Source organism: Muntiacus reevesi, chromosome 18, assembly GCF_963930625.1.
Source record: "Muntiacus reevesi chromosome 18, mMunRee1.1, whole genome shotgun sequence".
In the NCBI taxonomy this organism is placed as follows: Eukaryota; Metazoa; Chordata; class Mammalia; order Artiodactyla; family Cervidae; genus Muntiacus; species Muntiacus reevesi.
The window spans coordinates 51,309,522-51,337,220 of NC_089266.1; the positions used below are offsets into that span (position 1 = coordinate 51,309,522).

A 27,699-nucleotide genomic window follows, 5' to 3' on the forward strand; every position below is an offset into this window, starting at 1 on the left:
AAATTAAAGCATATATAATAAAATATTAACAGTTGTCAATTCTGGGTGTTAGATTCACAAATGCTTAATGTTAGTTTTTATTTTTATCTGAGATCTCTGAATTTCTCAGAAAAGTGGTGGTAGTTTTCCATCTACTTCCCTGTTTAATGGTTTTGGTCACTGACAGAACATCAATTATTGATTCTTATCTCCATGTCACATTGTTTAAGTAACACTACTATATATAAAATAGATAACTAATAAAGACCTACTGTATAGCACAGGGAACTTCTTAATACTCCGTAATAACCAAACGGGAAAAGAATCTAAAAAAGAGTAGATACATGAATAACAGATTCACTTTCCTATACAGCCGAAACTAACACAACATTTTAAATCAACTATACTCCAATTAAAAAAAAAAGTCATGTCAGAGAACAATACATACACTTAATGTGTGGAAATTTTCTTTTCTGCAGCTTTTATCTGGAAATTTTGCTTTTTGTAGGATCATAATACAACCTCCCCTTTATCTGGTTTTTGATATTTTTCTTAGCACTGAATAGTGAATTGAAGATAAATTAGGAAAATCATAGTGGGCACAAAGGTTAAGATGGAGAAGGAAATGGAAGCCCACTCCAGTATTCTTGCCTGGAGAATCCCATGCACAGAAGAGTTTGGTGGGCTACAGTCCACGGGGTCTCAAAGGGTCGGACACAACGGAAGTGACTTAGCACGCACAAAAGTTAAGAAAACCCAATCACACCAATTCTAGCCCAGTGACTTTATAAATCCCCCCAGTTTCAGTTTCGCCTAAAAAATGGAGATTTGCTATTGTAGTATCAACTACTCTACCAGATTATTGTGAGAAACACGTGAGAATATAAAACGTATGCTAAAGTAAATAAAATCTAAATAGTTTTATAAATGTAACATATTATCAAAACTTTTGAACTCACTGTTCCTTGCAGCTTAATTTAAATTTTTATTTTTATTTATTTATTTTTTTAGTTCTACCACTTTATTGCTACCAACCCATTTCCCTCCACCCTCGTGCACACATGCTCAGTCATGTAATCCCATGGACTTCAGTCCGCCAGACTCCTCTGTCCATGGACTTTTCCAGGCAAGAATACTGGAGTGGGTTGCCATTTCCTTCTCCATGAATTTAAATTTTTAAAAAGGCATTTGCTTAGGGTTTTTTTTTTCCCTTCTCTAGCAACCTATAGACTTATTTGGTTTCAGCTGTCCATGTACATTTCGAAGTAGGTATCCTAGGAAACTGGGAGATAACACAGCAGTTCCTGACAATCGCTGGCCAGACTAGATTTCCTATTTTAGTCCCTCTAGTTGTGGCCAGCGGGGGCTCCTCTTGGTTGCAGTGAGCAGGCGTCTCATTGTGGTGCACAAACTCCAGGGTGCTAGGACTTCAGGAGTTGTGGTGTGTGGGCTTGGTAGCTCCGAAGCATGTGGGATCTTCCTGGACAAGGGATCGAACCCATGCCCCCTGCATTGGCAGGTGGATTCTTAACCACTGGGCCACCACGGAAGCACACTGCCCTCCTCCCCCCAACAGCTCCTGGTACCTTCATCTTGTACTTTCAGCCTCAGAAAATAAATTTCTGTCATGCAAGCCCCCTAGTCTGTGGTATTTTGCTATGGCAGCCTGAGCAAACTAACACACTACCTTTAGTTCTCCTATTTTCTACTAAGTGCAAAACTTCCCAGTGTTTTTTTACTCCCAGTCTACCTTGAAGTATGAGAAAGATACCTTTCCCTCCTCTTCTCTCAGCTCTTGATTAGCTACTAACTAGACCGTGTACACCAAGGAAGGCAAGAATTTTTCCACATGGTTCACATACATCCATCATCCAGGCTCCTCGCCTGCGAGGCGTTCATAAATATTTGTTGAATAAATTACAGCCCATTCAGTCTTGAAAAAGATCCTTGCTCACGTCTTCTTCTCTGCAATATTTCCAGCCTGTCTCCACGAGCTTCTTCTCCTTTTCACACTTTTATAAACCTCCACATTTAGGACATATCTCACTTGACCCTGCTGCCTTTTCAAATGTCTTGGTTCTCTAGTTTCTTTGCATAAGTGGCTCATTTTCACCAGCCTCATTTAGGGCCATTCAGTCGTCTTCTTCCCTTTGTGATCTGGTATCAGTTCCATCAACTCTAGGGATGAATGAACCCCAGGTAGGGAGGCCTCCTTTTAAACCAGATGCGGTCTTCCTGTCCAGCCCTCGCTTCCCAGACCTCAATGTTCTGATAGGGACATTGCTGATAACCACTTTCTTTTTTATGAATTTATTTTTTTATGACTGTGCTGGGTCTTCGTTGCTGTGTGGGCTTTTCTCTAGTTGTGGTGAGAGGGGGCACCTCTCTAGATGTGTGAGGGCTTCTCATTGTGTTGGTTTCTCTTGTTGTGGAACACAAGCTCTAGGATGCACGGGCTCCAGGAGTTGCCACACGTGGGCTCAGTAGCCACAGCTCCCACACTCTACAGCGCAGGCTCAAGAGTTGGCATACTTGGGGTTAGGGACTCTGCAGAACGTGAGATCTTCCCAGATCAGGGATCGAACTAGTACCTCCTGCATTGGCAGGTGGATTCTTTACCACCGAACCACCAGGGAAGCCCACCACTTTCTTATTTTTAAAAATTATTTGGGACTTTTTTTTTTTTTTTAACTCTACCTCTCAGCTAACAGGATCTTAGTTCCATGACCAGGGATCCAGCCCGGGGCCCTCAGCTGTGAAAGTGCAGAGTCTTAACCACTGGACCACCAGGGAATTCCCAACACTTTCTTTCTTAAATTCTCTGCCTGTGGTTGAGGACATTGTGCTTCTCTACTTCTTATTTCTCACCCCCCACTTTCTCTCTCTGAGCATATTCTAAGCCGTAATGCTCTCCTTACTCTTTCCCCGCTTACTTTCTTCAAGAGTTTTTTTCCTAATTCAAATGATCAACTCTTTTGTTGGTGACTTGATAAATGACAGCTGAATTCATTTCATGTCCAAGGCAGAATCTCAAGCCTCAAGTTAGCACTCAGAGCATCCCAAGAGCCCCATCATGTTTCTCTAATAGGAACACATTCCCATTTCCCAAGGTGACTAGGACAGAAAGCCTCCTATGTTCTCAAATCTTTTGCACCCCTTTCTCCATTCTTAGTTTTAGCAAAACCCTTGGCTCACCTGTCATCAAGAAATTAGAAACCATTGGATGAAAACTCTAATCTTCCCACCAGCAAAGAACAAAGCCCTGCTTTTATTTGCACCTTCAATTTGTCCCTTCTTTCTTTCCATTTACGATGGAGGAAGAGCCTTCTTCCCATGAAAAGCCAAAGCCAACCTCTTCACTATGTTCTATCCCTCTCCTTTTTTTTTTTTAAACAAGTGTTTTATTTATTATTTTTATTTATTTATATTTATTTATTATAATAATAAATTATTATTTTATTATTTATTTATTATTATAAATAATAATTTATTTATTATTTTGGGTCTTCGTTGCTGCTGGGCCTTTCTCCAGTTGGGGCGAGCGGGGGCGACTCTCTAGTTGTGGTACATGTGCTTCTCATTATTGTGGCTTCTCTTGTTACATAGCATGGACTCTATGCTGGGTTTAGATATCCTGTGGGATGTGGGATCTTCCCAGACCAGGGATCAAACTCAGGTACCCTGCATTGGCAGGTGGATTTTTAACACTTGGACCACCAGGGAAATCCCTTCTCTCTCCTCTTCTTTTATTCTTACTACCCACCAAGCTCTTTCCCACCTCAGGGTCTTTGCACGAGCTCTTCCATCTGCTCAAAGCGCTCTTCCTCCTATTCTTTAATTGGTCCATTCGTCTTGCTTTAGATCTCAGTGTAAATGCTACCTCCTCAATGAGGGCTACCTTGACCATTTTACCTGGAATAAACTCGACTTGTTATTCCTTATCTCAGTCCCTTGTTTATGTTCTTCATAATATTTGCTTCAATTGAAATTAATTTTTGTTTGTATTCTCAAACTAAATGTAAGATATATGAGTCTATTTACTATTTCCATATATCTTGCTTCCCATTATATTAATTGCTCCAGGTCTAATAAGTGACTGACCTGTAGGAGGTGCTCAGTAAATACCTACTGCATAAATATGTGGTAATATTGATTTCCAACTTCCTCAGGAGAGGGAATTCAGTGATTGGAGGATAGGAAGGGGAAGGAGAAATTTCACTGTATACCCTTTTGTACTCTATGAACCAGTGAATATATTACCTATTTAAAATAGATTACATTAAAACCTGATAGCTCAGTTGGTAAAGGATCCACCTGCAATGCAGGAGATCCTGGTTCGATTTCTGGGTTGGGAAGATCCACTGGAGAAAGGATAGGCTACCCACTCCAGTATTCTTGGGCTTCCCTTGTGTCTTAGCTGCTAAAGAATCAGTTCACAATGCGGGACACCTGGGTTCGATCCCTGAGTTGGGACGATCTCCTGGAGAAGGGAAATGCTATCCACTCCAGTATTCTGGCCTGGAGAATTCCATGGACTGTATAGTCCACGGGGTCGCAAAGAGTTGGACGTGACTGAAAGACTTTCACTTTCACTTTCAAAATTAGAAAAAAGAAAGAAGTTGTTCTAGCCTAGAGATGATGATGGCCTGTACAAGGCTGGTGACAGTGGGATTGAAAAAAAGTAAACATATTTGATATCTAGGATCTCATGATTGCTTGGGTGTGAGGGAGTGAGGTATCCATATTAGTATATAAGAATGTTCATCACAGCATTATTTATAATATGAATAATTGGAAACAAATTTCCAATGACAGGGAAATATTTTAGTAAATCATGGCACATTTACTTGGTTAAATGGCATTCTACCTTTTTAAAAAAGAATTTATAACATGGGAAACTGTTCATATGATATTAAGCAGGAAAAAAAAAACCTGAAAAGTATATGTATGTTGTGATCAAGACCATGTGTAATCCCCCAAAGCAGGGGTCCAGTGGCTAAGACTGTGTTCCCAATGCAGGGCGCCCAGGTTTGATCCCTGGTCAGGGAACTAGACTGCACACGGCACAACTCACAGTTTGCATGCAGCAACTGAAAAGATCCCACGTGCTGCGACTAAGACCCAGTGTAGCCAAATAAGTAAAATATAAATATTAAAAAAGAAATTTACCAAACCATGTACTATAAAAAAATCAAAGAAAATAAAGCAAAAAATTAATTTTAAAAATGTCACTGAGTTGTGAAATTATGAATTTTTAAAAAAGGTCCAGATAATTTCTGGATCATATCTGAAGCTAAGCCATAATCCCTCTTTCCTGATCTGTTGGAAAGAAGTGGTTAAGCAGAAAATCTGGATTTTTTTGGCAGTTAAATGTTTTTCTCCTCAAGAATTTGGAGAAGAGTCACTTGCTAAGGCCTGGACATCAAGCAGTTCTATATTAGCTAGAAAGGCTTTTTTAAAAAAAATTATTTTAAAAATAATTGCCTTAAAATTATTTTTAAAATTAAAAACAAAACAGTGGTTAAAACTCTGTGCTTGCAGTGTAGGGGCACGGGTTCAATTCCTGGTGGGGAATTAAGATCCTGCATGTCCAGGAACAGCCAAAAAAAAAAAAAAAAAATCTCAATTATAGAAAAATTAGAAGACTTAGACAAGTAAAAATAAGTCACTCATAATTCCATCATCATAAAAGCCACAACTAACACTTGGGTAGTTATCACTGACTTTTTAAATGGATATATATATTTTTTGACCACAGAATATATGGTCTTATGATTTAGTCTTTTTACTTAATAATATCTTACATCAGTAGATATAGGACATCAATATTTTAATAATGTCATTATTTGGATTTACCATAATTTATGCAACCAGTCCCTAAATATGTTGCATATTTAGGTTGTTTCTAATTTTTCACTATGCATGTGTTCCTTTGGGTACTTATCCTGTTTTCACAGGATATTATTCCTAGCTGTGGAATTTTGGAATGAAAGGATATATTTAAAGATACTGTCAAATTGATCCACAAAGTTTTCTGCAATTTATATTCCCACCTACAGTTCATGAATATGTGTTTCCACAGGCTTTCACTCTTGCCCTTGTAAGAGTCAGAGATTGGTATCTCACTCAAAGTCATTTTAATTTATAGGTTTTTGACAAGGTGAAACTTTTTTTTTGTTTGCTTATTGTTTACATTTGTGAATTACCTGTTCGTATCCCCAACTCACTGACCATAAAGGACCATAAATGCTTCAGGAACTGATTGAATGAAAAAGGCTTAGAATGAGGAAGGAAGAGAAGGAGGTTCTGCAAGGCTGAAGAAAGATCTTTGAACAAAGATTATAGAAGCAAAAAAAAAAAAATTTTTTTTTTTTGTAGGAAACTTTTTAAAGTCAAAATTTATTTTAAACTCACATAGGAAACACAAAAAAAGTGGACCAACTCTTGTGAAACCTGCTCAGCTATACTTGCTCAGTCCCGTGTTAGCATAACCATCCCAGTAGAAGTCCCAGTCTCAGGGCATCAAGAAACTAAAAACTAGTCCATACATATTTCTTTCCAAATATCTGCACACATTTCTCTAGGTTACGAGACTCAAGAGATTTTAGAAACACAAAAGTGAAACTGATTAGACTCACATGGTTTGAAGTCAGACCGCATTGGGTTTGAGTATCAGATTGGACTCTGATTAGCACTGTGAATGGGAGAGGCATTTAGCCTCCAGTCCTTCTTTTTAAAAAGGACAAAATAATACCACCCACCTTGTAGGATTGACACAGGAATTTTAATGGGATGATATACATACAATAAGAAGGAAAAAAAAAAAAACTAGTGGACAAACAAGACCAATGTATTTGTATTATTTTTCATAAGCAATAAGTTAAAATTAAGGCTGTTTTTAAAAACTTTTTTAAAAAGTTTTTTTATGTGGTAAAAGTCACATAATATAAAACATGAGACCATCATACAGAGTGAAGTAAGTCAGAAAGAGAAAAACAAACATCGTATATTAACGCATATAGGTTGGATCTAGAAAGATGGTACAGATGAACCTCTTTGCAAAGCAGAAATAGAGACACAGACATAGAGAACAAACGTATGGATACCAAGTTGGCAGGGCGGAGGGGTGGATTGGGAGATTGGAATTGACCTATGTACACTACTATGCCTGTTTTGCTAAGAGTTCTCTATCAAAAGAAAGCTTTTTGATAGGGCTTTGAAAGAAAAGGACACGAATGAGCAGGAAAGAATGTTATCATTCAACTTCACTATAGAATGAATCATGCTATTCACAGTGCAGGCAGCCTCTGGTGGCATAGCAACCTATTCAAATTGTAAGCAGAATACCGAGAAGGAACTATATAAGATCACATCTAAAGTGCTAGCTGCACAATACCTATAGCTTACACAAAACTCCTAAATCTTTTCTTCCAGACCTATCCTTTCATCCTTAAGACTAATATACCTAAATTCAAATATACCTAATACAGTATCTAAATACAATACCTAAATACCTAAAAACAATACCTAAATACAAATATACCTAAATTCACTTCTGTCATTTCAGAGAGTATCCAAACCATACCATTTTTACCACCCAACAGGTTCCCCTCTCTCCAAGTTCCCAATTTTCCTGCAGCTTTGGAGTCTGTAGTGAACTTTCCCTTCTCCTTTAAGGCTCACCTAGTCACCAACTCTTGCTACTTCTTCCCTTACAGAGATGTGTAGATGCATTGTTTCCTTACTTACATGGCCACCCCTTTCATCTGGACCCTTATTACTTCATGCCTGGATTGCTGCAAGTTTCCATCTGGTGAACTATTGCCAAATCAATTTTTATGCAATCTCACGTTAATTGGATCTGTATAGCCTTCTGACCTAGTGTCTGGACCATTATCTGGTCTGGGCTTACATTCTTATTTCAGATTATAGGATGACCCAACTCTTCAAATATTATCCTGTCAGTGATATACAAAAGAGGCAGGAAAGCTAAACATCACTTCAGCTTTATGAATTGTCTTGGTATGCTCCCAGCATCCTGAACTGTTTGCCTCCTTGACCTCTTTAGTCCTGATCTTGTTTTGGTGCCTGGCCTCTGACTGCTATTTACATTTTCCTTGTGGTACTGAAATGATGTTATATTACTGCCCAGCCATTTCAGTTCTTAATGTTTTAAGTTTAGCCACCTACTTGACACACAACTTTCAATTCACAACGAATTCTTCAACCTTGTATTCGTGGCTCTCTCTCCTTAAACAGAAAGGAAATTTTTACTTTTATCCATGGTGGATCTCTCTTGTTTTTGTTGTTGTTGTTGTTGACCTTTCCAGGGCCACCATGTTGTACAACCCAAAGCAGAATCATTCATACTGTATTCTGTGTTAATGGTTTCTCATACCAGAACACACTACCGTAGTGGGAATTTCTAATAAAGTACTTTCACAGCCTTCAGAAATCTCATAGAAATAGCACCTGGAAAAATGGCATATGTCAAGAAACTGTGATGATGTATCAACAATGATGAAAAACATTTTTCACGTTTTTCTGAGAATAACAGCCTTCTTACAGACCCCAAGGCCAGACCCAGAAGGGAGTATGACTGGGGTCATGAAAGCATGGACCTTGGAACAGCGGGTCAGCGTTAGGTATGAACACTGCCTACACACTTGCTGACTGTTCCCGAGACTATCCCACAAGGGAACGGCCTGGGGTCAAAACAAGGAGATCTGGACTATGTCAATGTAGTGTCTTGGGAAAGATAGATGGAAGGAAGTTTTGTAGTCTGCAATCAGGAGTAACAGCTGAACTCAGAGTGGACTCTGCACCTCAGTCCAACAGAGGCTGCAGGTCCCCTGACCCATTGCACCAGATTTCGTGTTCAGCTCTCATTCTTGTTGCTCGCTCCTGGACGTTTAGGGCAACACACTATGATTTTATTTTATGTTGTCTTTTCCTAACCCACTGCAGCGATTTTATCTCTGCAGTTGTGGTGACTAGATGGCCACCTATAGCCAGGGCCCCACCCCAATTTTTAGAGCCTGTCCTGGCCAGAAAGGAGAGGTTGAACAGCTCTGGTACTCAGTACCAACTTAACACCATAATTAGTCCAATGTTATCCTCTGTCCTTTCAGTTCTATTAAATGAGGTTTTTTTTCCCAAGCTCTGGATCCTAGTTCTGCTAACTTGTGACCTGTTTTACCTGATAACATGCCTCAGACCTAGTCCTACAGAGAAGTTTTCTACTTCCAATTAAAATTTCCTCAAACCAACCTGCCAACTGTTGTCCACCGGCATGTATTTAGAATTCTACTGGTACGCTGGACTAGACCTACAGCAGGGTGTATCAAATCTAGTGCCACCTTTATCCCAGCAAAAGGATCTAATTACATCTTTTTTTTTTTTGGTAATTACATCTTTTGACCACTTCTCTAGCCTTCCCATCATGCGTAGCAGCATGTCTCATTATGAAAAGATATTTCACATCTTTTAAAATGTGATGCCCCATCAGAAAAGCAATATTCAAATGTTATCTGATGACAAATGTGAACTCTGTTGTTATAGATACTATATTTTTATTAAGTGAATTGAAGTCACCTTGACTATAAAATCATCAAACTTTTAAAACATGATTTTCTAAACATCTTTACTACAGTGGGTACTTTCTCTTTTACTGACTGACACAAAATATATGCTGGTCCTATAATATGAACTGCATCATAACTGAACCACAACAAAGCAAATTTGGAATGGGGAAACTGTAAAAAAGAATTATATCAATGATGATCAAAAGCATCTCTAGCAACTATAATCATAAGTTATATAAGTGAAAGTGAAAATGACAGATTTAATGGGATTACCTGCCCAAGTTATTTATTCAAATGCCAAGAGGCAATTTACCATAAAAGTGCATTTCATTTTTCTTAGATGAGAGAGAAGTCTCAGGTGTGTTTACTTATATTATCAATTTACACCTCATTAAATTCTGGAAAAAAATCATAAATCATATTTCAAATTACAATGGCAGAAAAGAAAACACCAATGAATTCTTTTGTTCTTGAAATTTTTATTTCAGTTTAAACAAAAAAGCAAATGTTACTTATGTCATCCAGGGATAGGTGGGAGAGTATGATTAGCCTTCATAACTGTTAGCTGGCAAAATCCAAATAAGAGGTGTAATCTAGGTCCAAGATGCTTATTGTTCCAGGATATATTTACCTTCCAAAGAGATAATGAAAATAAGTCAAAAAGATGATAAACAGATTTACATGAAGTCACATTAGAAAATCTGAGAAAGTGATGCCTAATGCTTTGGGAAATTCTGTTCCCACTTAATACTCAGAAGAATAAATTCTTAAAGATCAAGAGCAGATGGCTTATAAGTATTAGACACAATGATATGCACTTTCATCAGTTTGTTACGATTATTAGGACTCAAGATGTTATTTAAAATCTAGATGTAGGCCCAGACAGTTGGTCATTGCTAACAATGGAAAATGTACATTTCATTAGAGGAAACAAAAATGTGACTGTTAGCATCTTGTCTTAATTTACAATTATTAAGTCCAATTTTAATTTTTACCAAAAAAAAGAAATACAGCAGCAATTGTTACACACCTGAAAAAGACTCCAAATAGAATGTCCCTATTGATGACAGCAACCAAGAAATTCGAATTCAGTCTACAGATTTTATTTCTGATCATGTAACAAACTTTCAGTTATTTCTTTGAGTCTGCCTCTGTTAACAATGTACAACTTGTCAGATAATTACATCACTGATTTCCAAGCTCTCTTTCCACAATATTTTTCCCCTTTAACTAAGGTGTAACTAGAAATAATGAGACAACTTGAATAGCTGTAATGACCTTCATTAATTCTGTCTTACTAATTAGTTGATCTTATTCCAGTGAAGGCTAATGTCAAATCTATCCAACAGCCTTTGATTTCAGAATTACTTATGATAGTAGAATACTGCATCAAATACAGAAATCTTGATCAATAATCTTCTACTTACATCTCATAAACAATTATCTTTCTAAACAATTTACAAATGTAAAATATGCAATATTGTTTAAAATAAATATACAATATATAGTTTCTACATTCTCAGACAGGCTTAAAAATGAGGTAATAAACACTTAACTGATTAAACCTTTTACCATTCTGGAAATGGCTTAGGGAAATAATGAAAAAATTTTTTCTTAGGTCTTTCCATGTTTTCTTTGAATGCTTCTGACTACCTCCTTCTCTATTCTGAAAAATTATGTAAAAAATCCTTAAGCTTTGTTGGATAGTCTGTCATCACCCCAGTTGCTCCCAAATCAAAGGCTCTTTTGTATTCCTGCTCTTCATTTAATACCCAAATGTACACCTGAAAATTAGAAAAATGAGACATATGAGAAGAAATGTTAAAACAGCAAATTATCTTTATGTTAGCATGCATCCATTACAGTCTCAGTACACTTAGAAACAACCTTTTAATAACCTGCAAATTAAAGTTTTTCTGGTAAGTGGTCTGAGGTGACCTCTAAAAATGGCCTGCTATTCACTTAACACAGAAAACTCCACAAAACCATGTAAATCAAGAGGTTCAAATCGTCACGCTCCCTTTAAGAACACTTGTGAAACTGCCCAGGCCATTAAGGGTATGCATAGCTGAAAAACCACCAAGTATTTGAAGGATGTCACTTTACAGAAGCAACATGCGTGCCATTCCACCATTACAATGGTGGAGGTGCTAGGTATGCACAGGCCAAACAGCGGGGCTGGACACTGGGTCGGTGGCCCAAAAAGAGTGCTGAATTTTTACTGCACATGCTCAAAAACGCAGAGTCATGCTGAACTTATAGGCTTAGATGCAGATTCTAGATGTAGATTCTCTGGTCACTGAGCACATCCTGGTGAGCAAGGCTCCCAAGGTGTGGGTAGGACTTACAGAGCTCATGGTCAGATCAACCCAAACATGAGCTCTCCCTGCCCCACTGAGATGATCCTTACTGAAAAAGAATAGATGATCGTTCCTAAACCAGAAGAGGAGCTTGTACAGAAGAAAAAGATACCCAGGAAAAAAACTGAAGAAACAAATAACTTATGGCCTCAGAGTAAATGCTGCAAAAAAAAGAAAGAAACAAGGAAGGAAGCAGCAACAGCAAATAAAAGCCAAAAACAAAAAATTCTGCAATTTTAAGAAATCATTGAGCCCTTTAAATAAATTCCACTTTGCTCACTAAATATGACTATCCCACCCTCTGGCTTCAGTTCTTCTCACCTACCTATAGGTGAACTCTAGCTACTGAAAAACCAATACCATCTTGCTAACTATAAGGCAGAGCTTAAGGGCTTCATATAGTGAAAATGAAAGTGAAACTGGAGAAGGAAATGGCAACCCACTCCAGTATTCTTGCCTGGAGAACCCCATGGACAGAGGAGCCTGGTAGGCTACATATATGAGAACCAGTAAAAGCAGCAGAGTTACGACCAAATCAAGTCAGTTAGAAGTTACTGCCCTTTATTTTTTTTTTTTCACATACCTATTAGTCATTTTATTATCTATGGTCACTTTTGCAATAAAATGACAGAGTTGAGAAGTTGTAACAGAGATTGCACGGCCCACATGTGTGACACTATTTACCATCTCGACTTTAACAGAAAAAGTTTGACCATCACTGCTAACTGCAAGTTCATACCTTTTCTCTGCTCCTAAAACCTCCCACGTACCCTCCAGCACTTTCTCCATGTTCACTGGGAAAATTTAGCACATTTATTTTTTTGACTAAACAACAATATTTACTTTTATTTTACTTATTTATTTTTCCAAATTATTTTTATTAGTTGGAGGCTAATTACAATATTGTAGTGGGTTACTGCCCTTTAAACTTGTGTTGAACTGGTAAACTATGCTCTTTCTAAAATGCATCATTACAAAAACTTACCTGAATGCCTCGGGCAGTGAGGTGGTCAAACAAAGCTTTTCTCATTAGTAAACTAGAAAAGAAAAGCATAAAAGATTTAGGTACTCCTCAGTCCTAAGGAAGGACTAAAATTAGTCCTCAATTCTAATTCAGTCAGTTTAGAGCTTCTAATCCCTACGGTGGAGAGGTCTGACAGAATGTGGTCCACTGGAGAAGGGAATGGCAAACCACTTCAGTATTCTTGCCTTGAGAACCCCATGAACAGCATGAAAAGGCAAAAAGATAGCACACTGAAAGATGAACTCCCCAGGTCAGTAGGTGCCCAATATGCTACTGGAGATCAGTGGAGAAATAACTCCAGAAAGAATGAAGGGATGCAGCCAAAGCAAAAACAATACCCAGTTGTAGATGGGACTGGTGATAGAAGCAAGGTTCAATGCTGTAAAGAGCAATATTGCATAGGAACCTGGAATGTTAGGTCCATGAATCAAGGCAAATTGGAAGTGGTCAAACAGGAGATGGCAAGAGTGAGCATCAACATTCTAGGAATCAGCAAACTAAAATGGACTGGAATGGGTGAATTTAACTCAGATGACCATTATATCTACTACTGTGGGCAGGAATCCCTTAGAAGAAATGCAGTAGCCATCATGGTCAACAAGAGTCTGAAATGCAGTACTTGGATGCAATCTCAAAAATGACAGAATGATCTCTGTTCGTTTCCAAGGCAAACCATTTAATATCACGGTAATTCAAGCCTATACCCTGACCAGTAAAGCTGAAGAAGCTGAAGTTAAATGGTTCTATGAAGACCTACAAGGTCTTTTAGAGCTAACACCCAAAAAAGATGTCCTCTTCATTATAGGGGACTGGAATGCAAAAGTAGGAAGTCAAGAAACACCTGGAGTAAGAGGGAAATTTGGCCTTGGAGTATAGAATGAAGCAGGGCAAAGGCTAATAGAGTTCTGCCAAGAGAATGCACTGGTCAGAGCAAACACCCTCTTCCAACAGCACAAGAGAAGACTCTATACATGGACATCACCAGATGGTCAACACTGAAACCAGATTGATTATATTCTTTGCAGCGAAAGATGGAGAAGCTCTACATAGTCAGCAAAAACAAGACTGGGAGCTGGCCGTGGCTCAGATCATGAACTCCTTATTGCCAAATTCAGACTGAAATCGAAGAAAGTGGAGAAAACCACTACACCATTCAGGTATGACCTAAATCAAATCCCTTATGACTATACAGTGGAAGTGAGAAATAGATTTAAGGGACTCGAACTGACAGACAGAGTGCTTGATGAACTATGGATGGAGATTCGTGACATTGTACGGGAGACAGGAATCAAGATCATCCCCAAGAAAAAGAAATGCAAAAAAGCAAAATGGCTGTCTGAAGAGGGAACTGGAAATAGCTGGGAAAAGAAGGGAAACGAAAAGCAAAGGAGAAAAGGAAAGATATTCCCATTTGAATGCAGAGTTCTAAAGAATAGCAAGGAAAGACAAGAAAGCCTTCCTCAGTGATCAGTGCAAAGAAACAGAGGAAAACAATAGAATGGGGAAGACTAGAGATCTCTTTAAGATAACTAGAGATACCAAGGGAACGTTTCATGCAAAGATGGGCTCAATAAAGGACAGAAATGGTAGGGACCTAACAGAAGCAGAAGGTATTAAGAAGAGGTGGCAAGAATACACAGAAGAACTGTACAAAAAAGATCTTCAAGACACAGATAATCATGGTGGTGTGATCACTCACCTAGAGCCAGACATCCTGGAATCTGAAGTCAAGTGAGCCTTAGGAAGCATCACTACAAACAAAGCTAGTGGAGGTGATAGAATTCCAGTTGAGCTATTTCAAATCCTGGAAGATGATGCTGTGAAAGTGCTGTACTCAATATGCCAGCAAATTTGGAAAACTCAGCAGTGAAGACAGGACTGGAACAGGTCAGTTTTCATTCCAATCCTAAAGAAAGGCAATGCCAAAGAATGCTCAAACTACCGCACAGTTGCACTCATCTCACACGCTAGTAAAGTAATGCTCAAAATTCTCCAAGCCAGGCTTCAGCAATACATGAACCTTGAACTTCAGATGTTCAAGCTGGTTTTAGAAAAGGCAGAGAAACAAGAGATCAAATTGCCAACATCCGCTGGATCATCGAAAAAGCGAGAGAGTTCCAGAAAAACATCTATTTCTGCTTTATTGACTATGCCAAAGCCTTTGACTGTGTGGATCACAATAAACTGTGGAAAATTCTGAAAGAGATGGGAATACCAGACCACCTGACCTGCCTCCTGAGAAAGCTGTATGCAGGTCAGGAAGCAACAGTTAGAACTGGACATGGAACAACAGACTGGTTCCAAACAGGAAAAGGAGTAAGTCAAGGCTGTATACTGTATACTGTCACCCTGCTTATTTAACTTATATGCAGAGTACATCATGAGAAATGCTGGGCTGGAGGAAACACAAGATGGAATCAAGATTGCCAGGAGAAATATCAATAACCTCAGATACGCAGATGACACCACCCTTATGGCAGAAAGTGAAGAAGAACTAAAGAGCCTCTTGATGAAAGTGAAAGAGGAGTGTGAAAAAGTTGTCTTAAAGCTCAATATTCAGAAAACTAAGATCATGGCACCTGGTCCCATCACTTCATGGCAAAGAGATGGGTAAACAATGGAAACAGTGGCTGACTTCATTTTTCTGGGTTCCAAAATCACTGCAGATGGTGACTGCAGCCATGAAATTAAAAGATGCTTACTTCTTGGAAGAAAGGTTATGACCAACCTTGACAGCATATTTAAAAGCAGAGACATTACTTTGTCAGCAAAGGTCTGTATAGTCAAGGCTGTGGTTTTTCCAGTAGTCATGTATGGATGTGAGAGTTGGACTATAAAGAAAGCTGAGCGCAGAAGAATTGATGCTTTTGAACTGTGGTGTTGGAGAAGACTCTTGAGAGCCCCTTGGACTGCAAGGAGATCCAACCAGTCCATCCTAGGGGAGATCAGTCCTGGGTGTTCACTGGTAGGACTAATTTTGAAGCTGAAACTCCAGTCCTTTGGCCACCTGATGCAAAAGCTGACTCACTGGGAAAGACTCTGATGCTGGGAAAGATTGAGGGCAGGAGGAGAAGGGGACGACAGAGGATAAGATGGTTGGATGGCATCACCGACTCAATGGACATGAGTTTGAGTAAACTCTGGGAGTTGGTGATGGACAGGGAGGCCTGGCGTGCTGCAGTTCTGGGGTTGCAAAGAGTCAGACACAACTGAGCGACTGAACTGAACTGAACTTAGATTTAATCCCGATGTTTCAGCGATATAAGCAAGGGGCGACCTCAAGCAGTAATAGCTGTTGTGGATGTGTTTATATCTTAACTGCTGGATCTCCTTTCTACTCTTTGCTGCCATTCTTCCTGAGCAGCTCAATGGAGGCTTTCTCACTTTTCCTGCTGGCGCCATACTGAGAGTGAGAAAGAACTAGGGAGTCTGTGTTCCTAACTTTCCAAATCAAAATAAGGCAGTGAACTTGGGTCAAATTCTATAATGTCACAATCCATTTACAAAATGAATTAGTCTTTTGCGAGTTATCTTAGAAATGTAACGTTCATTAATTACACAATCTTTTATAAAGAAAAAAAAGTTTTTTTTTCAGTTCCAAGTAACTTAAAAAGTGAACTTTTAGAATACAAGTTACTTGAGCAAGATGGAAGCTTTTTGTACTGAAAAGTTATACATATTATTTCTGTTCTGTTTAGTCTATTAGAATGATTAAGTAGCAGAAATGAAAAATCATATGCATTTAACACCAGCTAAAATGCATCCTTGGGAATTTTCTGGTGGTCCAGTGGTTAGGGGCCATAGGTTCAATCCCTGGTTGGGGAACTAAGATCCTACAAGCCATGTGACAGGGCCAAAAAAAAAAAAGCATCCTTAAAAACTACAAATGACATCAGGAATAAAACAAAAAGAGAATAAACCCTGTGGCACAGAGAAAAGACAAAACTAGTTTTCAAACTCTGAAACAGGACCTAAGGAAAATAGGTTGTGATTCATGACTATTATTTAAGCATTCAAGGCATTCAAGGTTCCATTTTCTTTTCTTTCTTCCTTTGGCTGTGTTAGGTCTTAGTTGTGGCATGTAGGATTTTGTGTGTGTGTGTGTCTGTGTGTACTAAGTACTTTATGAAATTTACCACTCACAGCTCATGTTCACAAATAAGCTTCAAAAATCAAAGGGACTCTGATATTCTTAAAACCCAAAGGCTAGTAGATAAAAGCCCACCTTTCTGATCTTTTCTGCATTTGAAGAAATGAGGATTTTTTTTTCAGTTGTGAACTCTTAATTGCAGCATGTGGGATCTAGTTCCCTGACCAGACATGAACCCATTCCCTCTGTGTTGCAATGGAGCATGGAGTCTTAGCCACTGGACCATCAGGGAAGTCCCCAAGGTTCCATTTTATTTTTTTTCAAGGTTCCATTTTAAAGCAAAATAGAGGTAGGTTTTACCTAAAATTACACTCAACTTGTCTTAGAATTTAAGGCATTTTCTCTGAGGTAGATGCCCACTGTACAGGTGGGGCTTCCACTCTGCTGTTAAGTCTCAGTGTAGATTTTCCTTAGATATGTGCCTTAGATAAGGAACATATGTAGATATGTTCCTTAGTCAATGTACACTCTTACATATGTTTTACACGTATGTTTTACTGCTTTACACGCTTCTTTTCACCATGTTTTTGACTGCAGGCTAGTGGAAACAGTGAATAAGTGGTAGGGGATGGGTATATATATCCCAGGTCTGCTAGTGACACGTCAAGTAAATCATTTAACTTTGGGTAGCCAAGTGCTCAGTTTTCTCCTGAGTTTGACGAGATTATCTCCCAATTCCTCTTAAGGTTTTGTGACTAGTAATTAAGCTAGTTCTAAATGATTCATACACATCCATTTGTATAGTTGAGGTTCAACTCATCATTGTTACAAATTACACGTAGAAAGTCTGCTCTAGATTATAAGCATCATATTTAAGAGTTAAAACAATAATCTATATATCAAGAAACTAAAATTCTTACATATCAGAAAGCCAGATGAGAAACTTCTGACTTCTGGACATGGTGTGTGGTTCTTTCAGCCTGAGGGAAAATAAAATTTAAATTAGAATCACAGGAATATATCAGTGTGATAAAACAAGTTCAAGGAAAAAATCATTGCCTTGATTGTACTTGGTATATGCCTCAGTTCAGTTCAGTTCAGTGGCTTAGTCTTAGTCGTGTCTGACTCTGCGACCCCACGGACTGCAGCACTCCAGGCTTCCCTGTCCATCACCAACTCCCAGAGTTTATTCAAACTCATATCCATCGAGCTAGTGATGCCATCCAACCATCTCATCCTCTGTCGTCTCCTTCTCCTCCTGCCTTCAATCTTTCCCAGCATCAAGGTCTTTTCAAATGAGTCAGCCCCTCGCATCAGGTGGCCAAAGTATTGGAGTTTCGGCTTCAACATCAGTCCTTCCAATGAACACTCAGGACTGATCTCCTTTAGGATGGACTGGTTGATCTCCTTGCAGTCCAAGGGGCTCTCAAGAGTCTTCTCCAACACCACAGTTCAAAAGCATCAATTCTTCTGCGCTCAGCTTTCTTTATAGTCCAACTCTCACATCCACACAAGACCACTAGAAAAACCATAGCCTTGACTAGACGGACCTTTGTTGATAAAGTAATGTCTCTGCTTTTTAATATACTTTTTAATATACTCTGCTTTTTAACATACTGTTGATAAAGTAATGTCTCTGCTTTTTAATATACTTTTTAATATACTGTTGGTCATAACTTTTCTTCTAAGGAGCAAGCGTCTTTTAATTTCATGGCTGCATCTGAGTTAAAGTCACCCATTCCAGTCCATTTTAGTTCAATGAGTCCTAAAATGTCAACGTTCACTCTTGCCATCTCCTGTTTGACCACTTCCAGTTTGCCTTGATTCATGGACCTAACATTCCAGGTTTCTATGCAATATTGCTTTTTACAGCATCGACCTTGCTTCCATCACCAGTCACATCCACAACTGGATGTTGTTTTTGCTTTGGCTCCGTCTCTTCATTCTTTCTGGAGTTATTTCTCCACTGATCTCCAGTGGCATATTGGGTACCTACTGAACTGGAGAGTTCATCTTTCAGTGTCCTATCTTAAAATTTGGGAAAGGACAAAATTAAATTAGAACAAAGCCCATTTGGATTCTCTATTTTCATGATTTCAAACTAACTTTTTGCTACACTCTTCAAAGTTTAAAATTTAAAAGTTATCTTTCAAAAGATCCCGAATACCCAGAACCCATGTTTCTTTCTTTTTTGGTGAGGTCGCTTTCTCTTGCCTTGTCTGCTGCAAATTTGTATGCAGTAGATGTAAACACACAGCCAAACTTTACTATGTATTAAGAGATATTTAGGGTAAAAATGAGATTAAAAAGAAAACCTTAAAAACATTTTTTTCCTTTCACTTTCAGTATCTGAAGACCTAGGCCCATCCTTTTAAGACATCTTTCCTACTGAAAGAGTACATTTGACTTTCAGACCTACAATGAGTTCCTTCAGCCTCTTTGATGTTGAGAGCACCACCTGTATCATTAACTTTGGGCTATGCCCAGAGACTTCTCTGACTAGTTGGTCTATCTACTGTGAAGATTGCTCAGCTTCTTTCAAAGTTAAACTGCACAGTGATTTTCATTCTCCCCAGATCTTGATTCTTGTTTCCTTTCTAAATCCTCTTGTCTATACTCTTAGGATTACCCTGAGTCTCCACAGTTAAATTCATTAAAAAAATTTTTATTTTATTATTTATTTTTTAATTTGTCTTTAAATTTTTGGCTGTGCTGGGTCTTCATTGCTATGCACAGGCTTTCCCCAGTTGTTGCAAGCAGGGACTACTCTCTAGTTGCCTGGTGCACAGGCTTCTCAGTGCAGTGGCTTCTCTTGTTGCGGAGCGCAGGGCTTCAGCAGTTATGACATGTGGGCCCAGTTGTTGTGGTTCATGGGCTTAGCTGCTCCTCGGAATGTGGAATCTTCCCCCACCAGTGATCAAATCCATGTCCCCTGCCTTGGCAGAAGGATTCTTAACTACTGGACCACCAAGGGAGTCCTTAATTTTTTCTCTTTTTTTCTGAATTCAGTTTTTATTTGAAGCTTTCTAAATAAACTCCTTCTATTCTCCTAATTCTACCTGAGGTAGAAAGTCCCAATTACATTTTCAGGAATCCCAAGAACTTAAAAACTTGAAACAGTAATTACCTCATTAAACACAAACTATTACATTGCCTTAGGAAGTATCCACTATCTTTCATTAAAAATAAATACAAACACAATATTCTACCAGTGTCTTAATCCATAATCACTCTTTAAAGAAAAAAATTAGCTCTATGAAATCTGTTCACATCTGTAATTTAATAACATTTCCTTCTAAAAGGAACACCTGGAGATGATCTCAAGAGCACAACAGTCCATTCTAGACCAGAGGAAAGTGAAGTACTTTAGGGATAAATGGCTAGGAATTATTTTTAATTTAGCAAATGAAAATAGTTTACTTGTAGACAAGAAGCGATTTCTGTTGTTTCATCTGAGGAACAGCTACAGAAATTGCTAATAAACACTATTATAATTGGGAATAGATAAAATAAGCACACACATAACTAAAAAACTCAAACTGGAAGATAAGCGTGAGACACAGATGCTGAGTACAAGAGTGTTGACCAACTTCTTTTTCTTACTGATATTTTCTAATGATTGCTGTATGTTCAGCTTGATTTTTTATAGTTGTGTGGGGATGAAAAAAGTTCTCATGCAGGTGAAACCACATTTAAATGATCTCCCCAGAAGCTCCAGGGAAATTTACAGCTAGGAATGACATTCTAAGGGTGTGGGATTGTGAGATGAAGATCTTTGTTACATAAAAATGATAAAGATAATTTAATGATAAAAGCTATCATTTATTGAGTGCTTATTATTTGCCAGGCAATGCTCCAAGTGTTTTATACACTTTCATCTTTGTATTAACAGTAAATTAGTGTGTGAAAAACAAGGCTTTATACCCAGTAGAGAAGTTACACAAATATGAGTATCCGAGAATCCCTTGGGCTACGAGGAGGTTAAACCAGTCAATCTACAGGAAATCAGCCCTGAATATTCATTGGAAGGACTGATGCTGAAGCTGAAGTTCCAATACTTTGGCCACCTGATGAGACGAACTAACTCAGTTGAAAAGACCCTGATGCTGGGAAAGGTTGAAGGCGGGAGGAGAAGGGGACGACAGAGGATGAGATGGTTGGATTGGCATCACTGACTCAATCGACACGAGTTGGAGCAAGCTCTGGGAGTTGGTGATGGACACTGAGTCAGTGATGCCATCCAACCATCTCATCCTCTGTTGTCCCCTTCTCCTCCCGCCTTCAAACTTTCTAAGTCTTTGTCTTAGTTTTCCAGTAATTGCTAACTGATGAAAACAGAGTAATCACTTACTTCAATATGATAGAAGGCATTGGGATTTCAAAAAACTGTTCTCGAATGGGCACAAAGGGCAAGAGGCCAGTGAAGAACAGGCCAAGAATGAGCAGAACACGTTGTAAACTGAAGAGTATAGGAATTTCCGAATTCTAAAAGACACAAACAATATCAGAGGATTATTTCACAACCTTCAAAATTCCCCAAGACTGTATCTTGACATCTGTTTAAAGTATTCCCTGAATCATCAACATCCACTTCCAAACACACTACACTTAGAAATGACTGGTCCTTGACAAACGGGTCAGGATCTATCCTGGAGTCCTACAGAATAAACCGATACTCAAGTTTCCCCATTCATTCTCCACTCTCTGCTTCTGCAGCACCAGTCCTGTCTGTCGGCGCTAATGTTTATCACCAGAGATTAAACATATCAAATTTAATGGAACAAGATAAAGAAATAATGATATGAAATATTCAGTAACCTTCTACATGTTCAATAACTATATATATGTATATATATTTTAAATAGGATATGATACAGATATATGTTAATAGCGTTGCAAATATTCACATTTTCATCTCGCAAAACTGAAACTCTATACTAAACAAATCCCCATATTCCCCTCCCCCAGATCCCCCGTGTCTATCTTTAAAACAAATAAAAATTTTAATACATTTGAATGTTTCTGTATAAAAGTAATATATTGAAAAAAATCATGCAAAAACATATTTTATTTAACATTCAGTCACTTAAAAATATAGACCTGTTTAATGGCTACTTAGCTGCGATACAGGGGATGTTTTTCGTGGCATGCGGGATCTAGTTCTCTGACCAGAGACTAAACCCAGACCCCCTGCAGTGGCAGCATGGTGGCCTAGCCGCTGGACTACCACCAGGGAAGTCTCCGTCCCCTCTTTTTTAGATTTCTTTCCCATTTAGGTCATCACAGAGCACTGAGCAGAGTTCCCGTGCCCTAGAGCAGGTTCTTCTTAGTTACCTATCTTATACATAGTAGCATATATATGTCAGTCCCAATCTCCCCATTCATTCCACCCTCCTCCCATTCTTTTATATTTCTAGCCTCTAGCATCCGGGAAGTAAAGAGCTAATATGAAATTCTTATACATCATAATTTAAGAATTATAAAAGATGCATGAATTATATAAGCAAGTTCATAGCACAAATGACAATTATTGTTGAGACATTCTTCCTTAGGTGTTTGAAAATTGCTGCTGAAATCTTGGGAGTTTTTACATTCTAAAATGACAGAAGGCCAGAGATGTCTAGAAAAATACGTGAATCAAGGGGAACGTTCTGTGATTCTCGGCCAAAAGTGAACATGTTATTTAAACTCACAGGAGGTTGTAAGAATATACTAGACTCCCATTTATTCTTAACGCAGCTGCCCCATCAGTAACCAGATGTATCAAAACCAGGAATTGACAGTGATATGTTACTGTTAGACTGTCGACCTTACTCAGTTTTCACTGTTTTTAAAACTTGTGTTCATTTGTGCATGTGTATAGTTAGATGCAGCTGTAATCCATGTATAGGTATGTGTAATCACCCCCAGTCAAGACACAGAACTGCTCTATCACGACAGAGAAATCCCTCCTGCTACCTCCTTAATTGAGTGAATAATTAATTTCATGTGCACCATTTTCACTTTACTGAGATAAATGCCCAAGAGTAAGATTGCTGATTAATATGCTAAATGTATGTTTGGTTTTCTAAGAAACTACTCATTTAATTAAGAGTGGCTATTTTATTTTACATTCCCACCAGCAATGCATGTGAGATCAGTTTCTCCTCATCTTCTCCAGCATTTGCTATTATCTCTATTTTTAATTTGAAAAAAAAAATTGAATGATGTAAAAAGGGGCTTCTTTGGTGGCTCAGATGGTAAAGAATCTGTCTGCCACACAGGAGACCCAGGTTCAGTCCCTGGGTCGGGAAGATCCCCTGGAGAAGGCAAAAGCAACCCACTCCATTATTCTTGCCTTGAGAAACACATGGACAGAGAGTTCATAGGGTCGCAAAGAGTCAGATACGACCAGGCAACTAACACACACACACAAAGATCAGCAGGTCATGAAGCCTCCAGTATATTATCTTGCTTTTGTCTCAGTTCTATATTCTTGGGGATCTGAAGTCACTCAACCCATTGACTATTCTGTTCTGTCCTTTTGTACACAGATAAAACTTATCACTTGCCTTAATTAGAGCCTCATTACTTTTGATTGTACTTTTAATTATAATGGTGCTGATTTTGGATCTATGCTTTCCTTCTTTGCCAGGAAGAAAGGCCTTTTCAAAAGAATTCTTTGTATTTTAGAATTGCAACCTGTGTCATGATATTCCTTCTGCATCATCACTTGTATTCTGAAAGAGAATCTTTAATGCTTAAGATTTTTTAACTCTTTGCATTTCAAATCCTCTTAGATGACTATGAGCTAAATTTGCTTGTAGAGGCTTAGTGTACCATTTCAAAATATATCCAATTTTTATAGATATATTTTCTTCAAACAGAAAGATTTCAATTTGTGGATGGCTGTAATTCAATATGCTATTTGATAATCTTTTCATACTGTCCATCCTAAAGGAAATCAGTCCTGAATATTCATTGTAAGGACTGATGTTGAAGCTGAAACTCCAATACTTTGGCCACCTGATGCGAAGAGCTGACTCATTTGAAAAGACCCTGATGCTGGGAAAGATTGAAGGAAAAGGGGATGACAGAGGATGAGATGGTTAGATGGCATCACCAACTCAATGGACATGAGTTTGAGTAAACTCTGGGAGTTGGTGATGGACAGGGAGGCCTGGCAGGCTGTAGTTCATGGGGTCGCAAAGATTCAGACATGACTGAGCGATTGAACTGAACTGAACTGAACCTGATAACCATGATTTAACTCTATCTGGGAAGTAATGTAAAGAAAAGCTTGAGTTGTAAAGTTGAAGGACTAAATACTTTTCTTCACTCAAAATTATGCAAAAAAATTTTGATTACCTAACAAAAACCAGACACTAAAAGACATATATATATATATACATAATAAAATGAATAACATGTTGGCAAACAACTAATATTATCATGTGAAAATAATAATTCTGTGAGCCAGTCCAATCATAGTGAACTTAATTGCAAGGTCCATTATCTACTAAATCTATTATCTATAAATTCATTATGTCTATTAGTAAACTTCTGGTTAGCTGCTTCCATCCAATACTATCTGTCTTTGTATCAAGGCTATGAAATAAGATATTTTAAAAAAATTATTACTGTAATTACTTAAATTTTATAGACATACAACAACAACAAAGACAGATGATCTGTATCTTTTTTATTTTCATTCTGTATCATTTTTGAAGCTTACCTCTTTGTAGCACTTTTCTACAATTTCATAACTGGCGTTACCCCACACTGTTATATGTTCTCGTCTGTACTGCTTGACCAATTCTGAAACCTACATGTGAAAATTCAAAATTTTATTCATGTGACTACTTGTAAACCCACTTACATGATTTTACTTATAAAATGGATTATAACTACCTGCCAGTGCTTAGTATAAAATTTTGAAAGAACTGATAATTAAATTCAGATTATTTCATAAAGTACAAGAAATTACATTTACCACTGTATGATTTATCTAATAGAATACAGCTGTTTAGTGACTGGACATAAACTAAGTACAAATGAGACAAGTGAAACTGGAAGAAGTAATTAATTGCATAAATGCCACAGCCATGGGGGTTCACAGGAGCTCACGCTTATCCACGACTGAGACATGACAAGTCACTCTGAAAACAGGCTTTCCTACAGTCAAGAGTGATCTCTTCTACCAGGGTAGTATTTAAAACAACGCTGGTCCCTAGAGTATCACATTTCCTTGAACATTGTCAATCTACGCAGGCACCTACTCTAGCCGTATTTAGTTCGAGAAATCGGATTGCAACACGCTCAGAGGAGGCAATGCCTTAAGTACCTTCTTAATCAGCAAATTGTTGTTGACTTTGATATCGATGTTAATGGGAGTGTTAGGAAAGGCCTCAAAAACTTCCTTCAGTAATGGAATTCGGTTATCTTTTCCTTCACATTGGCATGCTGAGGAAGCAAGATTTTTAAATGTATTTTTAAAAGATCACTTTTTTCATGATTAGAAAAGTTAAGAGTATGCAGTCATAACAGGACATTTACAAAACGAGGCAAAGTATAAAGAAGCAAAGAAAAATCATCTAAAAATCCAACAGTTTAGATATAACCATTGAGACCATTTGATGTACTTTCTCTCCTTTTTCCTATACATAATCTAATGATGTTATAATATCGTGTCCCTTCAGGTTTTAACTTGATCTTTTCACATAAGTAAAAATAAATGTTAATATACTGCATTTATGATTATGATTAAAAGTTTTCCATTATACTTTTTGAGATAACTGTAGATTCAAATGTAGTTTTAAGAAACAATATAGAGATTTGTACAGGGTTTATCCAGATTCCCCAATGGTAACCTTTAGCAAAACTGTAGTATGATGTCATAACCATGACATTTACATTGATAGAATCCATGGATCCTATCCTGCAGTTATTATTTTAAATAAATTTAAGGGTTTAAAATTTAACCATTCTCCTTGAAGGATAACAAAATCTGCCACTCCAAAATATGCCATTTTGGCATAAGGAATATTTTGAAGTGAAGGCAATTGAGAAGAGGCAGGTACAAGAAAAGTCCTCTATGCCCATCCCCCATCTGCCTAAAAACAAGACTAAACTGCGCAAAGAATAAACAACAACCCTCGACCCCTATCAGCACCAAAGGACTCTATATAACAAATTACTGACAAGTCTTTATCTTCCATCAACTCCCCATATTTACCTTCCCACCATTTGCCACTCTAGACATTCAAAGTCCTTTTTTCCTTTGTCTTGTCACTTTTCCGAAAATTTACTGGATTCTGTTTGCTTGTTTAAGATGCTATATAAACTCAAGTTCTGGCCACGCCCTGATCTTCCTCCATGACACATACACATTAATAAACTTCTGTTTTTCTCGTGTTAATCTTTTTTGTTACAGAGTCCAGACGAGAAACTAAAAGAATAGAAGAAAAAAATTTTCCCTTCCCTAGACCTTACTGCTGTATATTGAGACTGTTTCTAAAGTTTTGCTTACAATATTGTAAAGTAATTAGCCTCCAATTAAAATAAATAAATTAGAAAATGAATAAATAAAGTTTTGCTATGATATCATCATTGAATTTTTCAGAGACTGTAAATAATATGGTTAGGCAAGGGAAATGCATGCTAATTCAGTAATGGGTTGAAGAATTATATCAATGCAGTTATTCAAAGAAAAACTGAGTCATGAAAAATCAGAAGAGGATTTTTAATCATTCTTTTTATTTTCTGAGGGCTATTTTATTCTTTCCTTAGTTGCATTTGCTCTAATTACTTATATGACATACTATATAACTATTATAAAATTTTCCCTTCCACCAGAAGCTTCAATTCCACTAACGCGTGAATAACAAAATTGTGAAAGATCCTTTATTTCATCCTTATTGTACAGCAAACCAAAACAAAGAAGCATATCAAAAAAAGTAATTTAAGTCCAAGTTCTAAAATTTTTAAAATACAGGCTCGTGTGAAAAGCAGCATGGGAATGGGAATATTAAAAAAAAAGAAAAAATATGTTATCATTTTGTCTGTTCTGTATTCTATTCTTACTGTCTTTTTACTATGCCTTATAATTCAGATGGGGCTCTGGGTCATTCTGATGGGGCTGTTAATCATCTGGCTTTGTCTCCCAGTCACAGAGAAAGCACATAACCTTTTAAGCATAAAAATATGGACCACAGGAGATGTTGTCTAAAACGGATCCTGTACTTTTGAACTTATCACAGGTCCATTTTTATGTGAAGAAGATGTACTTGAGAACAAAGCTAACACGATGAAAATGGAACAAAGAAATGGAAATAAGAGACAGACAAATTATTGCTTGAGCAACTGGAATCAGTTGTTTGAAGGCATATAACCTCTAGACTTTTTAGTTATGAGAAAGCAATAAATTATTCTTATAAACTTCTCAAACTATTTTCAGATGGATTTCTAGTATTGATAAAGAGTTTGGACTCAGACTACAGAACTGAACTATAAAAATTAATTATGTTAATAGACAAAAATTTAGCTATAGTTTTTATCTAACCAGCACCCTTCCTTCCTTAGGAAAATCGCATCTCCTACATTCCAAATTGTTCTGACGGGGCTGTCAAAAACAGGACCTTCTCCCCGCTCACTCTCACAAGTAGGCAAATGACCTAGGTCTGG

At 37.7% G+C, this 27,699-nt stretch overlaps 1 protein-coding gene across 3 annotated transcripts in view; it reads right to left on the reverse strand.

Annotated features, from left to right (window-relative positions):
- Positions 1–10,029: 10,029 nt before the first annotated feature.
- The window catches only part of GDPD1 (glycerophosphodiester phosphodiesterase domain containing 1), a 51,907-nt gene continuing 34,237 nt past the window's right edge, over positions 10,030–27,699 (reverse strand). The window contains exons 5-11 of one of the 3 annotated variants that reach the window (XR_010659708.1): positions 25,361–25,479; positions 24,752–24,841; positions 21,389–21,522; positions 17,958–18,017; positions 12,909–12,960; positions 11,120–11,347; positions 10,030–10,194 (exon numbers count right to left, since the gene is read on the reverse strand). Coding sequence is in view for 1 of the 3 variants with exons in the window: in XM_065910387.1 (XP_065766459.1) it covers positions 11,225–11,347; positions 12,909–12,960; positions 17,958–18,017; positions 21,389–21,522; positions 24,752–24,841; positions 25,361–25,479 (578 nt within the window). In the remaining 2 variants the exon portion in view is untranslated. Of the gene's footprint in view, positions 11,348–12,908; positions 12,961–17,957; positions 18,018–21,388; positions 21,523–24,751; positions 24,842–25,360; positions 25,480–27,699 lie in introns of all 3 variants that reach the window. The other 2 variants (XR_010659707.1, XM_065910387.1) reach the window with 2 other exon arrangements.